The sequence below is a fragment of the Myzus persicae genome, unplaced genomic scaffold (assembly GCF_001856785.1).
Source record: "Myzus persicae strain clone G006 unplaced genomic scaffold, MPER_G0061.0, whole genome shotgun sequence".
NCBI classification, from domain to species: domain Eukaryota; kingdom Metazoa; phylum Arthropoda; class Insecta; order Hemiptera; family Aphididae; genus Myzus; species Myzus persicae.
The window spans coordinates 76,666-100,628 of record NW_019102557.1 but is presented as its reverse complement, the minus strand read 5'-3'; the positions used below and the strand labels follow the sequence as shown (position 1 = coordinate 100,628).

General features: G+C 28.4%; 1 protein-coding gene across 1 annotated transcript in view; it reads right to left on the bottom strand.

Moving 5' to 3' along the window:
- The window catches only part of LOC111032557 (protocadherin Fat 4), a 47,200-nt gene extending 25,335 nt beyond the window's left edge, over nucleotides 1–21,865 (bottom strand). The window contains exons 1-2 of the mRNA XM_022312935.1: nucleotides 21,541–21,865; nucleotides 13,024–13,140 (exon numbers count right to left, since the gene is read on the bottom strand). Of these exons, the coding sequence (XP_022168627.1) occupies nucleotides 13,024–13,102 (79 nt within the window). The 5' untranslated portion in view covers nucleotides 13,103–13,140; nucleotides 21,541–21,865. The remainder of the gene's footprint in view (nucleotides 1–13,023; nucleotides 13,141–21,540) is intronic.
- Nucleotides 21,866–23,963: the final 2,098 nt, after the last annotated feature.

Genomic DNA, 23,963 nt, shown 5'->3' with positions numbered 1-23,963 from the left:
AGGTTATGGTGATCTAGAATAGAATATATTATGCGTCTGTACCGTAGATTTAGTAAACATCGTCGCTGATTAGTGCGATTACTGTACCTATTATACAATTACATAACTATATTATTATCATTGGTGTTTATGCTAATATTATGAATTTCTACCACAGAATTACGGTTGTCTCGTCTATGGTCCACCATCACGTTTCACCACGAAACAAATGCAGAATATGATGATGAACACAAACATTGTTATTCAGTAAACCGCGGTATTGCTAAACAGTTTATGTATAATTTATTGTATTGTTTACATAATTTTCAAAAATAATTCAAGCATATTAAGTGTCCAACTCTTAAACGAAACTATGAATCATTATATTTTAATATTATGAGAGCGTAGACCTGTGCATAAATCATAAGTGCACAAATTATATTGTTTGCGTGACAAAAAAACCACAATTTCCAAATAATTTATTATAATATTAAATTGAGTAGGTACTTTTCTTTGCCCATGCTGTGATAATATTTAATATAATAATAATACTATGATATTATATTATAATCTGCTTATCGATTTATGAGACCACAATATGATAAAAGTATGTGCACATCTTATTCTTACTTTCATCGTACATTTTATATATTGTATACAAATTTAATAGGTTTTGTCGTAATTTATTTTCCGTAATATTATACTGGAGAAGTAGTGAAGTAAACTTTTCCATTTATATTATTAAGTGGAATGCAGTGTTCGTGAAATTTAATTTTTCTAGATTTTATGTGTAAATACATAAAATTATTACTGTTCAAGTACTCAGCAATTCAGCATACATTTTAGGTGTATTAAAAAAAAGGCTTTTAACCGTTAATACCAGTTTTAATCAGAACCCTGTTTATCAAAAAACAGAACCAGAACTTTTTAATGAAATAACTTAGTACTGGAACTATAATAACTAAAATCGAAAAGCCTCATCATAGTTTTTAGAAGGTATCTTCCCACAGACCGGTTGACAATCAAGCAACATGGCTGCGGGCTCAAATTATTCCGAACTAGAAGTTAATATAAATATTATAAATATATTTGTTTGTCAAAGTTTAACATGCCTTAATAATAATACAATATTGAATCTGCAGTTTATTATTAGGACATCAAGTGCTCGAAATTTGATAAGTTTATATACCTATCATTGATGCAAATAGATGGGAAATTCCAAAAGATCTCGATTAAGTTCTCTCAAATAATACATGAACCGTACAGTTACTATACACATGCTTAAGATTTTACATTAAACCTCATGACTTTCTCCAACAACCTACAACGCAGGGTTATACACTTAACATATTATAATATAGAAACAAAATATTGGGGCTGAACCCTCTCTTACACCACTAAGAATTTCTCCTATTCGTAGTCCACCGATACCTATAATCTATATATTATTATCTTCTCGACAACCCGTCTGGACGTAGCCGTACACGTTAGGTAAAATATTTATATGAGTATAAGCGCTCTCAGTACAATAGCGGAACAAAACAATGTATAATATATAAATCCAATTTTATTTCAACGCTAATATTCAATTAAATCTTCACGCGTGCAGGTGTAACCTATGTACACCGCGATGGTCACCTCCGTGCACACAATATACAACACCGCTTCGGGGTCATTCCTAATTTATGTATGTATTTCGGGTAGAAAATAAACGCATATAAAACGTGATACACATTGCACACTTTCAAAAATAAGAAAGTATACGTCTTACTGTCAAAATTTTTAAAAATATAATATAGGTTCAACATACTAGGGATATTACCCACTGCACGAGGACGTTTTTTCACGAATAAAACAGACGACGGTCTTGTAGAAAGTACAATATGCATATATACATTAACAATAACAACAATAACAATAACAATAACGACAAACAACAACAACAACAACAATAATAATAATAATAATATAACTTCGCTACTCGAATGATTCCGGCGGTATTATAGGTATGTAACACTACATTGCTCTCCTACGCCACCGCCACCACCGCCGCAATTACGTCACACCGATCGCGGCTTAACACTGTTATTATGATAATATTATTATTATTATAACATGTATATATATATAGGTACGACTGTGGCCCGTGCCCGGCGCAAATGACCAAGTAGCGCACAAAACACACACGACTGTCAGTATGACTTGTGGATGAACCCGGAGGGCACGTGATAGTGTGATTATTAGGGCTTGAACGCCGCCAACCGATGCACGAAATGATATATTACATGGGTATATATATATATATGTATAGTATACCTGGTATACTGAAATTCGTGTTGCGACGAGAAAAAAAACTATGTACCTATGTTTATAAACAAATCGATTTCTCTTTCTAGGAAAATCGAACTATATTGCGGAGGAAACGCGTCGTAGGTAGGTAGGTAAATAGGTATAGGTAGTTATCGACGGGTGCCAGCTGCTGTTTTTTAAAAAGTACATAATATTATTATTATATATTATGCGTTTATAGGTACATCAAACATTGTCGTTAGAAAATACTAAATAGCGATTTTAACGCTTTATTGAATTACTACGCATACCACACGAAGTAAGCTTTCGATAATATAATTAATACGATAAGTATAGATAAGCGTTAACCAGTCCGCGGATTTCAATTATGTATTAAAATACGGGGTGATTTTTTTACTGTAAATTATTGCATTATCTCGAAAATTATTGAATTGTTTAGAAAAATATTTTTTAAATAGAATTGTACACAACAACATTCAAAATATGTATATATTTTATGGATTTTTGTTTTTACTATAATTATTTTTGATGGGCCTTGCTTACTATTGTGCTATTTTGAGTAAGTTTCAAATTTTTCGAATGGTAACATTGAATACACTTTTAATTTGTAAGTACATTTTTTTTTCAAAATCAATTGATTTCAAACTGTATGTGAAACTAAAATATTTTAAAAAACGTTAATAATACTTATTTGATTGCATTTAAATATTATTGGTAATTAGTAGGTTATATTAACTTACATAAATATTGTCAATTTCAAATCAACCAATAATACAAATGTCAACGTCTTATATATATTTTGCATTTCTAGAAAGTGGCTTTCGAAAAAAATTCATGATTGCAGAATAAAAATATTATTCCTTTCTACGAATGTATAACTGTATTGTCGGGGCTAACGCATCATTGCATCAATATATATATTTTTTAGTATCAACAATAATATGTACTTATATAAAAATTCCACCATAGTAAATATGGGACGTACACATCACTTACCTAGTTACCTATACTATTATAATTATTGTTTTATAAAAGATACAATTCTGTATATATATAAAATCAAATTGACAAGTAATTGTTCAACTTGACAGTCATTGTGTGCTCCGTTAACACAGACTTGACATTGTTTTGACGAGAACCTATTTGAAATTAAAATCTTTACGAGTGTTTTGCTTTCACGGAATTTAATTTAAAAAGTACATTATATAGAGATATCTAAGTACACAAACATATAAGGTATTCAAGGTTATTAACAGTGACCACGGCATGTATATACACGCCATTATATCTATTGTTTTTTTTATTCTACATTAACTGAAATTTTTTTTATTTTATTAAACACTTAAGTTTATTTTTGCTTTTAAATATGTATAATTTCAATAATATTAGTTTCATATCATTAAATTGTAACAAATTTTGCATTCTCTAAAACGTATACACTATACATTTCTTTGATGTTGTTCTCGTGTTTTTACTAAGTCCTAAAAATTAAAGTCTTGTAATTATAACAATTGTACAGCTAAGTAATCGAAAATGATGTACTCAAGTTATCAAACAATACATTGTTTTAAATATTTTTGCAATTATATTCATACTAGAATGGTGAGAATTTTGGATTACTGCCACCTCCGCATAAATCGTTTTCATCTAAATTTGTTAAAAACTATAATAGAACAAACAACTGTTTTCAACAACTGCACTTTTACTGCCTCGGAGGGTGTTTCAAAACAAAAACAAAGCCACAATGAAACCTATATAATTTTCTTGCTCCCCCGCAAAATATAAATTGAACCAATCCCTTCGATTGCGATAAAATATGTGACTACAAAAACTGTTTTTAATTGATTCCACAATATTCAAATAAATAATCGAAAACTTTTTGGAAATTTGGCTATTTAATATTATTTATACTTTATAATTCAAATTTTAAAATACATAGAAATATAACAATTATTATAACTATATAAACATTGCACTCTAAATTAACGACAGTCTTAGAGAATTCGTACAACAAAAATTCTCTAAACTGAAAGTTGGTAGAGTAATATTAATCGATCGATTACAGTTTTTAAATATAAATAATGGCAGACCTTAAAATAATATGTATGTGTGTAAATAATTGTAATTAATTACAAATTCATAAACGACTTTTTTATACATTAATAAATAAATAAACAATAACAAAGTTTACTTTTAATATGTGAAATATTATTCCATCAATAAAATATAAAAGTGTGTGCAACTGTATCAACATCAAGTCAGTCCCATAATATTATTCTCTAATAGTCTAATATATAACTTATTAAATACGTCCTATTAGCTCACTGTCTTATCGTATTAATTTATATATTATTATCCGATAAACATATTTTATAGTTGTATAAATCATAGTTCGATCGATTTAAAATTGTAACATTTTTGAAATAATAATATCTAATTACAGCGAGAAAGTCCTTGTATACCGTATACGGTATACCTATATACAACTAAAAGTATTATAAACATTATTGTCTTTAAAGCAGTTTACAATCCATTAACAACAATGCATATTCCGATTAGAATCGTCTCGCGGGTTTACTCCATCAAACTTTGCAATCCATTGTTTTTTTTTTTTATCCACCCGAGGACCTACCACTCGCGATCACAATATGATTCATTACCTATATAGGTATATATTGTTATTATATATCGATACGATTTATAGTCCATATATATATTATTATTATCGGTATGTTTGAAACCGCAGGACTCGTGTCGCGTTACAACACCGGCCAGAACTGCTTTCGTATTTCAATATTATTTTATATATTATATATTATATTTTATACGTACCTACCTATTTATATATACATTTTATTTTTATTATTATAATACACTCTGTTTTGCGCTGCCGTCCGTCCACTAACGGTTTTACACGGTTGCTCGTGACCGGTCGAGACCACGCGCGAGCAAAGCCCTCCAAGCGATATGACGTGTATCTTTGTATTATTTTTTTGCAATTTAATGTGTATCGTCCCCGCTGGCTGTCCGTGTGTTGTAACACTCCGCACCCCGTCTGCACAATGTGTGCGGTATAGTGTAGAACTGCTGCTATAATTTTCCCGACGTCCTTAAACTATAGGCACACATAGTTGCATATACCCAGGCATTATAGACATCAGCTATTATGGACTGTGGTCAACTTAGTTTTCTTTTTTTAGGTCAGTTACTTACTCTACAATAATTAATTCTTCACAATAATCGATTATCGAAATCGATTTATCACGATATATTATAACATCTCGAAGATTTTATGAATATTGCGGTTTAAAAAAACGAAACAAAGCTACCCGTAACCTACCTAGATATTATATAAGAATAGTTTGATAAGTCCTCTTTCGTGGATGAGCCGTACCCACCTATTATTTGGACGTACGTAAGATGGATGTACTATACCTAGATTTATCATTTATGACGCAGATGATACGCTGTGTTATTGACAGTTATTTTACCATAAATATTATATTAAACTCAAAAGCTGTTCTAATTATTCCATTTTTCAATAATGTTATTTCATTTTTCTAAGACGAGTTTTTTTCCTTTTTTCCTTTTTTATAGTAATTTCAAATTAGGTATAACCCTATAAAATATAGTATACACTTTTCTATTTCAGAACCCAAAGTTCTATTCTTAGACTAATAATATAATCCCAATTTAATGAACAATAAACTCATCAAGTATCATAATCAGAGAGCAACATTTTGGACGATTTGTCAATCACTATAGAGTAACATTAATAAAATTATTTTGCATAATATAGAATATAATTTACTGATTAGACAATATTTAGCCTAATTTTTATTTTTAAGATTGGTATTGCATATTATATCAATAATAATATTTATTATCTATAAAAAAAATCTAATTTTTTTATTTTTTCGTCTCTGAAAAAACGATAATATAAATCGTTTAATAAATTATTTGATTTTATTAAATATGTATTCAATTTGGGATTTTTTTTTGAGAATATGATTTTGTTATCCTAATATTGTCAGGTTTTAAGTAAAATTTTTTGAAATTGAAAGTGTTGATATTTTTTGATAGATATTTAGTACGAGGTGGATATGTTATTGGAGTAAATACATGTATACACATATTTTATAAGTTATAAGTACAAAACATAATTCATATAAGACTTTTTATTATTTACAGTATAATGTATTATAATATTACATTACTATGTAATATATGTATACTATATAGTATATTATATATTATAATTAGAATAGTATGGATATGTTTTAGGTATATCTTAAGCCTCGAATTATACGGATTATTTACAGGTTTGATCATATTTTGAACATATTTTATTTTACCAGGTTTTAATGTTTTCAATCTACTAATTATTAATACAAAGATACTACTATAATATTAGTACAGTTGTCAGTTGGATTGTTATTATTTTAAGTTTTAACAGTTTTTTTAAAAACGTTTTTTTAACAGTTGGAAATAATCGGTTATGTACTTATACGGGAATACCTTTCAAATACCATGTATGCGACTATGCGCATTCTATTCAGTCCTAAATGAGATACGTTTGAGCACTATGGTTAAGGTATAATGGCCGTTTTCCGAAATGAACACACGTTTATTGTATAATAATATTATTCAACACTACGAAAACGATAAATTTGTAGTAAAGAATATTTGTCATTCATACTACAGTCAACTACAGAGGAGTACCTATCATTTTAAAGTCTTAAACTATAATATAATAAAATAAAATTATTAGTTGACATTATGAACAATTTCTTTATGATACAAAGCAACACATTTTTTAATGAAATCCAACAATCTAAGTCGATTGTCGTCGTCGCGTTTTTATAGACTTAATTAATGACGGTTATATACTCTAATTATTAATTAATAATATAAATATAAATGCAATTGAGTTAAAGACTTTTAAAGTAATTACTAAATAATTACATTTGCTACACCGTCGTAGGATTTCTTTATTATAGGTACTAATGTTCTATATAGTTTATAACATACCTAAAGCAATGTTCTATTGCCGTTTTTTAGTGTGTGTTTCGTATTCTTTTGTGTATTCGTGATATAACTATTGTATTAATAACAATATATACTTCAATCAGAATACACTCATAACACCTTCACTACATACAGAACAGTACAGTAATAAATATTTAGGGTGTGTGGTTGAATAAGCGATGACAATTAATATTGAATATAATTATTTTCTAAACGTTAGTCGTAAAGACGTTCAAGATTCGGCATCGGTCACATATAGGTAGATGCCTATAATGGTTTTATTTGTCGGACCTAGAAGCTGTTGGTACAAGTCCGAAATACTTCGAAATCACGTATAGTCACGAAGTAATAATAATCACTGTTAAATGTCTAATTAACATATATTTTTATCACTCGTTTATCGGCAAAAATATTAAAAATGTCGTGCACTAGACTTAAAAATCAGATCAATATACAACATTGCCTAATTTATTAGTGCCTGTAATTACATTTTATTCTAATTACTACGTATACACCTATCTTTGTATTTTCAGTCTTATTTTTAACGTCTATTATTATTTATTGCTAAACAGACTATTTCACCAAACACGTATGCTCACTTCCATTTCCAATTAAAAGTTATGCAATTATGCAATTTCTGATTTTTAGAACTGTTAAGTATACTTAAAACATATCATTATTTTCAATTGATTAGTTTTGTTATTATAAGTAAAGAGTGCCCTTAAGGGATACAAAGAACAAACATCTATTTTAAAATGAGGTATCCTTTTTTTACTATACATTGTGTGTTTATTATAGTCTATGTTATAATAGGGTTTGGAAAATATGGAGGTTATGATAGTTTTAAAACTACATGTAATAATATATTATTATTCAATAATTAGTTATAAAATCTAAATATAATACGATTATTAATAGTAAAAATGGTCGCTCTTTAAAAAAAAAACATGTTATAATTGACTGTATATTATAATTCAGTGTTTTTAAAAATACAATTCATAAAAGTGTGCTTGAAAATTTCAAAAATCAGAAATAAGTAGAATACATACATTACTATAGGTTATAGGTAATTATTGAGGTATGATCGGTGATTAAATTCCCCCTATATAATCATTTTCCGTTGTGTTTGAGATTTAAAAATGGTTGAAAGTTCAAACGAATATTATTTCCTCGTTAATGTAGAATATGTATCTACCTATACATACGTAAACGTATTATGGGATTGCCAGCTTTTTATGATGTTATTACAATGTCCATTTGTGCGGAACTTAGCCACGGTCTAGTGAAATTATTCTTTGCCCAATAGTGTTTAACAGACAAAACAATGGTCTTCTAAATACGATCTGGTTCAAGCAGCAATGACTCTCGATTAGATATAATCTCGCGATTGAGTAATCCTTGTGGACTTGTGGTTTGTTAAGCATCCGACGAATGTCTAAAGAACAGAAAACATGAACCCGAACAAAGTATTTATGGAGAATCACAATGATTCAAATAGGTAGGTAATAAATTTATTACCACCGTATTGATATGAATCTATATAATCCGCAACTACGTAACTATTATAGCTCGGCGCAATATCTAATTTGTGATTAACTACCCATATAGAGTCGAGAAAATAAATACGTGTAATTAAACATTATAATTTATAATGCCGTTAGGTAACAATGACACCCGTACCTAATTAAAATTATTTTGCAGTAACTAAATTATAAAAAAAGAATAATTTGATGATTTTTAACTGAGAAGAGAACGATATAAAATTTGATAAAACTGAAAAACAAAGTAAAATTGTACAATGAACATTTTGTAAATTTGTCGCAATATGTTTAATACAATCATTTTTATGTAAACAATTCGCACCTTTGAAATTTAGATTTAATTTAATGTGCTGATTATAAAAAAGTACTTAATTTTTAATCCATATAAGAACGTAACTACTCACTAGTTCATTTTTACCTGATAATAAAATCGTATTCTTATAATTACACACGGGTAACAAAACATGTGTAGTAATTTGTACAGTAGGTATATGTATTTAACTTTTGTTACACCTAATAATATTAGCAGGCTAATTTAAATTTTGGTCATTATTTTATCATCAATCTTTAAATATTATGTTACGATAAAACTTAAAAAAAAAATTGGGATTGAAATAAGACATTTAAAGTTTTACAGTAAAACAATGTAACTGAGGTTATATTTATTTTATTAACAGAGTATAATTAAAATCTTCAGAAGTAATTAAAATATTAAGCAATTGATTATAAAGGTATACGAAAGATAGTATGAATTGCAATATTTGTAAGTTACAAAAGGAGGTATTCCACAATATTCATTATTAATAATGCTATGCCAAAAATCAGGTTATAAATAGTTTTTGGTTTGGAATCGTATTTTTATCTTAGTTTATCTAGGTATACTCGAATAATAGTTTTCATTTTTATTTTGCAAAATATCGATTACTAATTTTAAATAAATTGAGTATACAACATATGCTGATACTGGCTTAATACTTTGATACTATATATCAACAATATGTTCAATACACATATGGCGTATCGGTACAGAAACTGTTTGAATTTATGCATTTGATATCCGTGGAATAGTTTTAATAGTCGAGACTTCGAGAGCATCTGAACCTCTTTCACTAAACAGCGAACACCGTCTGTTAGTAACTACTTGGTGCAATAATAATCTATACTCTACTATGATGTTTATTAATCAAGTGGATTTCATCATCGAATTATTACAAAATATCTAATAAGTACTCTCCGGATGTCAAGTCGTACTAATTAAACATTGAAAATAAATCACATCGTCGATGCGATCGAATCATGAAATGAAATATTATATTATATTACGCTATACATAACAATATATTTATTATTATATTATATTATGTATTTTAATAGGTAAAAATAATATTCTACATATACTTTAATAAGTAACAATAATATGATATATAATATATAGGTACCTGTACACTGCTAACCTCGATGGTCAACATCTATAGGTACCTACCCACTCGAATTTCAATATTATACTTTCTTCGCGATCTCGCACAATATGCAATTTACTGATCCCTAAATAATTTATACGCGCTGGACACGAATTATATACATGACCCGTTTTTTTTTCGTGTGTACAATACGATCACATCATGTATGTATGTGCGGGTGTATATATATAAAAAAAAACATAATATATAATTATAAAAAAATTAGTAATGCGTGCTGCCGCAGAGCCGCCTCGGACTACTGACAAAAGAACAGATCGTGACTATATAGATGCTTCATTACCATCTAGATTGTGTACAGTTATGTTCATAAGGCACACAGGTGCAATATAGCGGCGTAGTGCTGGGAATTGGTTATTTATCTCGGGAACCTCCTACCGACCGCATTGACTTGTTATAATGTCTATTACGTGTTACATTATTATTATTATTATTATTATTATTATTACAATCCTACGAGAGGGTGTCAGTCGTCAGGAAATACTGGAGGTTTTCTCCTAAAAAAAATACCGTGTCTGCGCTTAATTAAATAGGTACGAGCCTTATGATTTGGCCAGGAAAAATTACAAAAGGCGTATGTATATACCCAGTCAAAACCGAAGCAAATTCTTCGAGAATGGTCAAGCAGACCGGAAAACGGATATGGTCTGTCAAATATTTGGAACTTCTCGTCATGAGAACAAAACAATTATAACACACAATATTATACACTATTTTGTTCTAATTCAATTAAACTGAAATTAAAACGATACGTTTCGAACAAGTCGTTTTAACGTTAAACACATCGAAGTAAAGCCTAACCAAGGTGTATTTATAAAAAAATTTTTTTTTTCGTGAGCAAAATACTTAATTTATGTGTGAACTATCCTTTAAAAGGGTTAAAAAATTAGTTACAAACACTCTCTTATAGTCTCAAGGAATTTATACATATTATGACTTTTATTGAAAACGGTCCAGTGATTTTTGAGTCTGTAACTACATACAGGTAGACGGTAGACAGGTAGACAGATACATACCTATTTCTATATATTATAATAGATTTATATTAATTTTGAATCCGCCGTGGACGTATGGCATTTATTGATCAAAAAGCACATTAGCTAGTGTATCACTTGTCAGCCTTTCGGTATCGACAAATTACATATTATTATACGACTTTAATGCGTGTACCTAATAATTACTATCCATGGTTAATTCTCTACAAGATAAAAATAAAAGAGGATCTTATAGAATTTATCCACATCAAAGCTGATTAACCTTTTTACTGTGCCGGAAGGCTTTGACAAAGAAACGAGCACTCCGAATCGTTCAAATCCAATCCGAATCTCGAATTGAAAAAATAAATTATTTCTTTTCAATTTATGAACAATTATCTTTAATTGACTTTCAGGTTATCGGTGATAACATAATAATAAACACTTCTCCAGTTCTCCCGCTTGAGTTACCTGTCTTTAAACAATTATTTACCATATTTTATTAATTTATTACGTAAAAAATAATATATTACACCCAAAATGGATTATACTTTATTTTATATAAACGAGAAAAAAATAAATCACAGATCACAGCTCAATTAAAACCTAAGTAAAAAATGTTTACTTTTGAGTACTAAATGCAACATTTTAAAACTTTTGTGAACAATTAATTTTGATTGATCTTAGAATTATTTCAGATCATCAAAATGATAATGTACTTGTATTTCTACCTTCCTATTGTAAAATAATTATTTGTTCTAAAGAAAATCAAACAACGAAGTTATAAGTATACTGACAATGTTTATTCCGGATAGAAAGTTACTAATCAAATTGTAAAAAAATAAGTATTACATTCGAGAAAATAATTTTTTGGTTTTAATTTAGTTTTTTTTATAATCTAAATCTATATTAAATGAGTGAAATGACCGTTGGGTCCTACGGTACTTAATTGTAACGTTTTTTTGCTATACATTCTTATTCTTCCGTGACTGATTCGAGTCGGTGATTTATTGTATAGAAGTGTTCAGTCATAGGGAAAGCCAATAATAAATTAATAATTATTGCATTTATTCTATATGAGTAGGTATGATGGTATAGTTAACATTGATGAGCCAACACATCTATTATTTAAGCAATATTTATAAGCGATTATCATAATTTGGTTCCACTTAATTTTTTCACAGCTTCGACACCGTTTTTATGTTTGCATTTAAGTATAGGTACGCATAGTTATACATACCAACACTTTGGATACTTTGATAAATCTTTATTTTGAATAGGTGTAATTTTGCATTTTTTTTCACACACCATGTCCATATTACATTATGAACATTTAATTAAGTAATTTGTAATTACACCTACAACACTACATAACCTATATATCTTATAACAATAACAATTAGACACAGTCTTTTTTTTTAGCTTTTTTGACCGTATAATTCTGTTACGAATAGGTATAAGTACCTAGTCGGTATACCAGCTACACCAATCATTTAATATAATATATATCATTAACTATATACCTAGGTCATCAGCTTATAAACATTAAAATTATAACTTAACGAATTTTGTACACTGCGAAAGTGTGCGAATGGACCTACATTAATAATATTATAATATATTATTATTTTAAAAGCATATAATTCAAAAACGCTTATAATTATTAGCACACTCGAAAAAAAAGTTTAATTTTTAGTATATATACACGCTTACCTTGGCTTCCAACATGCCCCAGCCATATCGAAATTAATACTCCAACTAGTTGTAGGCATCCTTTGGTCTTTGTAAGCATTCTATACGGTGTTGCAGTAGTAACATTCCTGTATTTTCCTGGAAAAAATAATATATATTTTGTAAAAAAAATGCTGAAACCATATAATATGTTAAGGTAATTGAGAGCTATCGTCTATAATCCGAGTCGACAAAAATCAGTTTTCATTTGTTTTTTAATGTTTTTAAAAAAAAATAACTCGTATCGATATATGTTTAAAACAAATGTTTTAAAAAATGATATCATGATCTTCCACAGTATTTTCAGTTAATATACTGAAAATAATATTTATGATAATATAATTGATTGTTATTAATTTATTAATAATATTTAATTAATATACTTAATATGGTTTATTTTAATCTTTTAAAAATTTTGTGAAAACAGTGTTGTGTTCGGGAGATCATTAATTGACCTTTTATTTTATTTAATGTAATTGTAATAATTTAAAAATAAAACATTATCCATGGTTATATGATAACTAATACATTCCTAATCATCATTTAGATTTATTTATTTTATTTTTTTATGGAATGAACTAATGACCCATAAGTCAAATCAATATAACTTTGAAATCGCCTCGTGCACTCGTCAACGTCAGATTGTTAACGGTTAAATGTTCACGCAATATATTTTGCACGTGTTTATATTTTATAATATTTAACTAACCCTACAAATTAGGTCAACATTTATTTAAATGCATAAAAGTGTGTAATAATCACCCATAAATTAAATTAAATAATATTATTACTGCACAATTATCGTCGAAAAAAAATTGTAACACGTTTTTGTCGTCAACCACAATAACGGACATCATAATTATTCAAGACTACCTATAACTGTACTCGTGCACATCTATTATAACGTGGTATCTTATGATAATAATTATTTCTGTCACATTACCATTTACCACAGTACCACATATTATCGTGATTCTTATTTTGCGGTACCTACAGCTGAGTTCATAAAATAAAATCAACATAATAATATATAGGATGAGTACTGCACTATTTTACAAGTAGCATAATTCAACTACAATTAAGTTGTGGTGTCTTCAAAGAGAACTGAGGAAATTGAATGATGGCCAGCAGTGGTGACAGTATAATAACTTTTACATACTTTGAATTAAATTATTTTATTTTATATATTACTATAGTTTTATTTTTATATTCGAATTTTTAGGATTACGTTATATCTATAATTTGGATCAGCGGTTCTCAAACTTTTTTTCTCGCGTACCACTCGTGTATATTATTAATCTGTCGCGTACCACTTATGTATATTTCCACGTGATCATGTTTAAACGCAATTTAAAATATTTATTTATTTACTCTCGGTTCTATCACTTTGTGGCCCTTTGCGTACCGGCATGTAGTCTTCCGCGTACCACTAGTGGTAGGTACGCGTAGGCAGGGACGGATTGGGCCATAGGGAAATCGGGAAATCCCCGATGGGCCGCGTACTAAGTAAATAGCAGAAAAGTAGACTTAAATATAACCTAATAAATATTACCGTTGATTTTAAATTATTCATTCTATAATCAATGATATTAGTGATATTACGTAATAACAGTCTATAATATTATAACGTAACGCGTTGTAAATTGTAATAATATAATGTCTACAACCGAACTGAATAATAATATTAATTATCAATAAGAAATAACAATAACTATACAAAAAATCAACCTCCGTGGACAGTAAAATAATTGGTTATTCGAGTTGTCGTCGATCAGATGGGCCGGCGGGTTGCGGGTAATGACGGCTTTGAATGATGCAAGTCGTTAAATAGGAATATTTTTATTTTTTATTTATAAATTATATTATTTATATAAAATATCAATCGTCATTCAAAACCTCAGCACTTATCAGCACTCGGCAGTCAGCAGTTCACAATTTGGTTAATTTTACAATTTAATTTCTAAGTGCTTAACTAGGAATATTTGATAAAATATTTTATATTACAATAGTACCTAAAAGTTGTGAATTATAAAATAAAATGGAAATGGATGGATCAGACTGCAATAAAAAAGGAGGAGTTGAAAAAATTCGATAAAAAAAACTACTTTTAGAAGCAAGGGCTTCTAAGAGCCTTACATCATTTTTTTTTATTTCATTTTTAGCACACAAATATGTACTTACTCTACCATCAACCCAAATATCATAATATGAAAGATCTTTTTATTTCTTAAAAAACATTAAATCAAGACTTCGTAGTCAACTTTCGGATCCAAAACTAGAAGCATTCATGTTAATGGCCATGGAAAACAGAAATTAACACTATTATTCAGATAAAATTATAGAAGAATTGCAAAAAGAGAGTTCTCTTTAAAAAAAAAGGAAAAGTGATTTTCATTTATAAATTACATCTGATAACAACTAGGTATCTTATATCTGCCTATACAAACCTCACTAAATCTGTTTTTATTATACAGTATTTCTGATAGATGGTATAGATATAAAATATATGAACTGTTGCGATTTCCGTAGAAAATGTGGTGAGAGACATGGGCGTAGGTAAGGGGGGGGGGGGTGTTCAAACACCAACCGAAATTAAATAAAACAATCTTGAGCTTTTTGTGAATTTGTTCGAGAATATTATTAACTCGCATATTATTTAGGATTTAGACAAAACCTCCCTCCAAAAATATTTCCTACCTACGCCCATGGTGAGAGAATAATATAACAAGAAAATGTAATATCTAATTTCTACCAACACGGTAACACAAGATTTGTGTGTTTGTCAGCAGCTTAGTATTTTCCTCCATTTATTTAATATATAGATATAAAATAGAAGTATATGGATGTAAACTATGTAAATAATAATTCATATTTGTACGTCGGTAACTGTAGTTGAGGGTTTGAGGGGCTACGCCCCACGTAATTTGTAATCATTACTATTGGGAACTTGAGCCACCTCTAGAATTCTATTCGAGTCTGTATCTATAGGTATGCACATAATATTATATATTACTAATAGACATGAAAAACGTACATTTTTTTTTTAATGTTTAACAATATTTGAAATTAGGCCAATTTATATTACTCTTTACAAAGAATCGAGAACAATTAAATGCATCGATTGTCATGACGATGACTCGTGGAACAAATCATTTCCTGTACCTATACTATAAACATTAGGAATTAGACCATGCTTGCTTATTTAAATACATAATATATTTAATACAAATAACATTAATAGACAATAAGAGCTAAAATAAATTATTGAGAATTAATTGAGAGGATATTGGGATTTACTGGTTTCACTTAGATAATGGACAATTACGAAAACATATTACCATAGGTTTTGATATATTTTTTGTTTTTAGGTACTATTTTTGACTTGATTGAATGTATCTACTAAACGGCTTACAATAAACTACTTTTATGTATCTAATCAAATATAGGACGAACCCAATAACATAATAATAATAATATACTTAGCCCAATCGCAATATCACAAACAATGTTTTTGAATAAATCATCAAACCTATATTGGATATAATATAGAAACATCCTAAAAATAAATTGTATTTTTATTTTAAACGTTCGCTGAATATTCAAATGCAAATTATACGGGGTGGTAATAATATTATAAATAGAAATATCTATGACAAACAAACATCCAGCCAACTCCTACTCCAAGAAATGAGTCTTACTTACAACTTGTGACAGTGGGAAATTTTTCTCAATTCATACAAAGTAATGCAAAAATATAGTATATTATTGTACCTCGATCTTCAAACAAAAAATTGTATTAAAATTAAATACAAACAACAACTATTAAACTTATATTTTAATATAGTATGTTCATATTCGGTTACTTTTTTGGTAAGCGGACATTTAAAATGCCAATACATAAGTTCATGCAGTATAGCTATAGTAAGACAATAAGACGGGTTTAGCTTTCTAACCCTATAATACTTTTGTTCTACCCTAAGATAAATAATACATTTTTATTTAAAAAAAAAACCAATAACAAGTTGAATAAAACAGATTTGAATTGAATACCTTACAAATCATGTAATTGGGCATGTTCTGCATAATAGTAAACAAATTAATAAAGTCATGTAATGTAAATAAAATCAGTTATTACTGTGAAGATTTTTTCGCAAAAAAAGGTATCTATATTCAAAGTCAAGCCTCGGATATTCGAATATAAATTCCCGACCTTTAGTAAAACAAAAATTGATTTGATAAACAATATTGTATAAGATTTTCCTAATATAACATTTAATGATTTAACTCTAGTTGTTTAATTGTAAAATACGAAGTAGGGTTTAAGTACATTTTCCCTAAAGTGTATTTTAAAGCATTTTATTCCCCAAAAATAATTTCTCTATAGTGACGCCTGTGGGTCAACGTGCATAATAAAAATTGAACACAGATTGTATACTATTTTTACTTGAGAAACGGTAATTTATCAAATTGGCAGTTTTTGAATTACACACCTAAGACAACAGCAACACTACCTTATAATATAGTCACTGACATTTGTTGGTTAAACCGAGCAAAATCTGTAGAAACTTCTTCCGAATTCAATAATAAAAATATAATATAATACTATTATGCTTTCAAATTTTAAACGCTTGCCTCAAAGCGTAGGCCCACCCAACTCGAGTTATCTATTATTTAGTTGTAAATGTAAAATGATATAGGTATTATATTATTATGATGGACCGACATCATACAATTCTACATTCAAAAATCACTTGAAATTCAAAAAAACTCCTGATGTGTAGGGATATAAACTATAATTAGTTATGTTTATTTTGTTGTTTTGTATTTATGATTATACACACACTTCAAATTATTTGTCATCGCTTAACGTATTATTAATTTAATCCAACACTACTTTGTGGAATATTCGTAAGTGCAGTACATATACCTGGTCGAGTGACCCGTATGACTCAAATCAAAATGTAATGTGTATAATATAATTAACTGATATCCTGAGTCAGATTAATGAAATTAGTGGCCATGGGCTAATTTATTTTCGGGGGCCCTAATTTTACAAAAAAAGTATTTTTATAATTATGTCAATTGATATTTATTAGTTAAATAAGAAAAATATTTTCCCTCAGTTAGCTAATATACATTATATAGTTAATTTATCAAAAAATACGTAAAATGTAATTAAGCATTAAAATATATAACTATTAGGTATTATGATAATAATACACAAATATAAGCAAATGATTATTTACAATATTTTTTTTTAGATTTACTTGATTCAAAAGTATCTAAATCGTCATCAAATGAGAATTTTTTACATGTCATTTTTAATTGACATGATTGTTAATGCTTTCAAATTTTCAACCTATATTCCTATATTGGCGATATCTATATGACTATATGATTCACCGAGAATGTCTCTTTTATTATTTAATAGTCCAAAATCTGATTTTTGCATTTTGAATTACACTTAAAGACCAAATTTTCAAATAGTTTCATTATTTAAAATACTAGATTTGTTACATCATTTATGGAGAATCTTGTGGCAATACAAACTTTTTTTAAAGAGGGCAGCCCTTTTTACTTTTTATAGTATCTATATCGACTATATCTATTCTATCCAATAGTATTTGTGGCTACAACTATTTATTATCCTTATAACATAATTCATAAGTTAGGGTTAACTCAATAACTAACCGGTTAAACCTACATTTTGACTTATTCACATAATACCTGTTGTTAAAACAATCTTATGCCCGACAAGTCACTGCAGTAAAAGAACAGGAGTTCTGATTTGAAAATAATATTTTGTTTGTATCACTACAGGACACTCCACTGTAAATCGAAGTTCTTAAAAATATGACATTCAAGTACCTACATTAAAAAAATCAGAATTTGAATAAGTAAATATTTTTAAAGTGAAAAATGGGGGTAAACATGGTTGATGAATCATTCTGTATAATACATTATATTCAAAACTTAGCCAGAGGTATACCGTATATGCCATATCACATTGCAGCAATGTAAATGTATATTAACCCACATAATAATATTATTATTATCATTAAATGCGTGGTACATAAGACTCAGGATCAAGAGTAGAAATCAAGTTATCACTATACCTATGTGACGGGTATGTGTGTGTGTGTGTGTGCCTACGCCGTGCGGCAAAAATGATACGCTTACAATGGGTCCGCCCATCGACAATAGTAATCAAGAGTCTGTAATTTAATAATAATACCTGCACTATATTATATAGGTGAAAAATATTCCCTTTCACCAGTTTCGCCTTTTGTATTGTGTATATTCTACTAGATATAGACACTATTAGATATACAATTGAAAAAAATAGTTTAATGAGCATTACTAATATTTAATAATCAACAGGCTAAGTGTAAACATTTGTAAATCGTGTCCTGGATATTTTCGAAAATACGTAGTATATGAACGCTAATAATAATAATAACTACTCACGAGTCAAGACTTAATATTGACGGCCATGGATTGTAAAGTATAATCTACAATGACAATTTTTTTTTATCACAATTTCAATTTCAGTAACAATACGAACACGATTAAAAACTTAATAAATTAAGGTACCTATTAAGGCATGAGGTACCTTGTGGAGTTTGTAAAAGGAAAAAAGCAACCAGGACGTTATTCGCTCCTAAATTGAGAGGATGGGCCCTAGAAAATAGTATGTTAACGAACACAGGATACTGTGGCAGTGAGACTGAAACGGTAGTGCCGTGGTGGTATAATAATTCGTCTCGGTTCAATCACTTCAGCACTTATATTAGTAGATTTATTGAGTATTGTATTAGCGTTATTCATATTATTAAAGAAAAAATCACATTAGAAAAACTATATTGATCGGAGTTAATTTTTTAATATTATTATTATTATGTGTTTAAATCATTTTACAAGACTAAAGTACTAAACATAAATATTGTGATTTGACTATTTAAGGTTGTTTAAATAAGCTATAGAACAGCAAAATAATTAATTAATTAACTATTGAATTAATGCTATATAAAATATGATTGACTTTGAATATTTGATTAAAATTTCAAATCTTTAAGATACAATTAGATTAAAAATTTAGTTTAAAAAATTTTTAAATTTTATTCACTGAAAATCTGAAATTCACTATGCGATTCACATGACAGTAATTCAATTTAACAATAAAAAACATAATCAAATATTATATTTAAAAATAAATAAATGTTGAACCGTATAGTACTTTGAAATGTTGTCGAAAACCTTATACATTACTAGTTACTACCTACCTATATGGCTATACCTGCCAATAGCATTTATGTAACATTACTACCTATAAGCTTACATTAATCGGGACAAACTTAATGACCGGCCAGGACACTGGGATAATATGCTGTTAAATACGGGACGAATAGCAACTCTGCCTATAACTATTTCTAAAATTCCAACATTTTTACATTTTTATAGTGACGAACTTTGGATGGTTATCATTAGCTTATTAAATTGTCATTAACTTAAAATCATAATAAGGTAGTTATATAGAACAGTATCTATTTAGTAACAAAAACATTTTTAAACTGTTTTCATGAATATTTTATAGTTTCAAACACTGTAATTTTTGGAGAGGTTACGCCCGATAAAGCACATCTCATTAATATATTTTGAGTTTTAATGAAAACGCCGAGCCGCTTCGTCATGTATCACAAATAACCATAGAGTAATTCCATAGAAAATTGTTCAATTTAAATAAATTTATACATTTAACTCGTTTAAGTATAATAGTTCAAATCATGGCTGTTAATTTGATAAAAATGGGTGCAGTTTGGCATAATTAATAAAACGATGCGTGATGGGATATTATTTATTTTCTGAATACTCAATATCTACGACCTACCTATCGCGGTGATCGTGAAATACGTATTGCAAATTTGCAGGGAGCTTTTGATAATTTCTTAGAAATGCAAATTAGCTAGCATGGTTTCGGGCTATCAGCTATGTATGGGTAGATTAGGTGGGTATTATGTTCGAAAAGTCACTACAGATTTGGTTTTTGGCCGAGAAGGAGTAAACAAATTAAGCCAATTGCTTTATAAGGGATTTTTTTTATTTTTGAAAAGGAATGCCTATGTAACAGAAAGACAGAATTATGACTTTATATCATTTTATGTATTCACATTAGGACTAATTGCGATTATTGCCTTTTAAAATAGGTAATTTTTAAATTGTATATAATAGGTAATTATTGTTTAGTAATTGTATTAATTATGATTACTTAATAGAAACTTAAATATTATACCTGCACCAATATTGAAATAATTTATTGTGCGATTATTTTTGCTCAAATCATCATCATTGTATAGTTGAGTGATGACTATTATAATAGGCATTGATTAAATACAATGCATAATAGGTAATTTTGATATAATGTGAGAGAGAATATAATTATTAACCAAAGCAAACTAAACTGTGTACTTAAACGTATTATTGAATTAAATGTTTACTCACAAGGTTAAAATCGTTTGGTTTGTTGTACGCGTATCCCAAAAATCAAACACAATAAATTCACATTATACACTAGTATATCGAAGGAAACCGTTTTTGAAAAAAATCGTTTTTATGTCTTGTCGAGTAAAACTATGATAATAGTAATTTAAAAAAAAATATGACGAACAACTCAATAATATGATAAACGCACCTCGATCCACCTCGTAGGAAACACGGTATCGTAACAACACGAATAGAAAACCAATGAGTTCACTATACCGCTGAGCCACACAACTGCACGTTGGTTACTAGGCCCGTATGGAGAGCGAAATGCATTGTGCGTGACTGTCTATTCCTCCTCTTGTGCTGGTTTTATACACCTGTCGGAGGGGCACTGAGCCGAAGAACTGCCGTGTTCGAATGGAGAATTTCCACAGCGAAATCGTTAGTCACTCGACTGCACTATCCACACTAAGTTTTCAAATTATTATATTTTTGATATTATATTAAAAATAATCAACGTATTATTCTTATATTCAGTATTCATTCCATTAAATAATAATAAATAATTGCTCGTTCTCCAATTGTTCGTATACTATATAATCATATTATATAAATAACTAATAAGTATTTTATCCCGTGATGTTTTAGTACAAATCGCTTTATGAAATAAATATTTACTAATATTATATATATTATCAATAGGTTAGGTTAGGTAGGTGGTAAACGAACGATTCACCAAACATGCTGACCTCACATAATATAGGCATTATCATTTAATAACGCAATAATTAATACATATTCTGATTTTTGGAATTTTTGGTATGTATTCAACACCATATTAGTTTTAAATGCTTAGATTTTTTGTTATTTAGAGATGTCGATATAAACTTTATTTTTCAAATAAACGTACCTCCCTCTTTTACTGTAGATTGTTAATCAGATATTTTTATTGAAAATGTATTTATAAATCGAAATCTTAACGAGTACCAATAATGGTATTTTAGTTATTACACGCCTAGCGTAGGTACAAAGAAACAGTCCACAAAAGGTTTGTAAATAAATAATATGAAAGTTACTACGATTTGAAAATTATTGTAATTAAAATTAAAAAAATACTTATTAGAATTTTATATTTGTAAATAAAGTAAGTAACAGACTAAATATTACATATTTTATATTTGATGTAAAACTATTACTAATGAGTATTATTATAGTAATTTTAGTAATTACCATACAGTTTAATTACTTAGAAACTATTAGTTCAAATTTTAATTTAAACACATCAACTTCGGTCGAATTAATACAAAATTATTTTTGTATTGACGCATTTACGATAATCGAAACCTCTGCCTACCAGTTACGAACTATACGGCTATAGGTAAAAATGAATATATGCAATAAAAGGGAAACAACACCTAAGCTGCAGTAAACTACCTATGTACACGTCGTATATGTATATAACCACCGACGCGCGACGACTATAACAATATTAGTCACTCTGTTGGGTTGCATATATTATAGTAGCAGTGTAACACCCTCCAAGAACTCGACCCCATCGTGCACCTGTCCCATTAAAAAAATAAATCCTACGTCCTGTTATTTGTTATTATGATTATTATTATTATTTTAGACGATCAACTTTCGTCATTGATTAGAGGTGCGTAACCGACAACAATAATTAAATCACCTCATGAAAATATTATGTAAAAACGCGATGGAATTCGATTATGGTAATTATATTTTTTTTAACAGTTAGTACTATTTATAACTTAAGCGAGTTGCAGTCGATAAAAAAAGTGGATATTACACCCAAAAGTCAAACAAAACTGAAAGAATTTGGTTCGACGGATATCAATTTGTAAAACTGTATGTAATCGATTAAAAAAGTTTTCTAAGATATTATAGAGGCTATTTTGAATATCCGGTTTTAGATTCTAATAAATCGAAGCGATGAATGTATTGATTTTACAATGGTGTGTGTTTTATTTTGATGTGTCTGTTATCACTTATTGTGGCAGTTAAAATGTGTATTAAATTATTTTGGCAAAATTCATTAAAATGACAAACATATTTTGTAAATTATTTTGAATTTGAAATTCATAAAAATTGTTTATGTTTATCTAAGATTTGAAAATGTAATACAAGGTTCTTCATAAGATTTTCTACATTAAATTTAACAAAAAATATGTACGGCAACAATTAATTTAGACTACTGTAATACTATTGTACTAATATCTAATAATACCTAAATTAAATTATTTTAGTAATACAATGATATAATAAAATATACTTTGTAATACTATAGGCTGACTGTCTTCGCTCATGGTCGTTTTTTTTATAAAATTCTTTTATAATATCATTGAATTCAGTTTTAACTCATCCATTACAGTGACTCACTAGACACCTAATAAGTACAGCAGAGCTTTAGCGCGTTACCCACT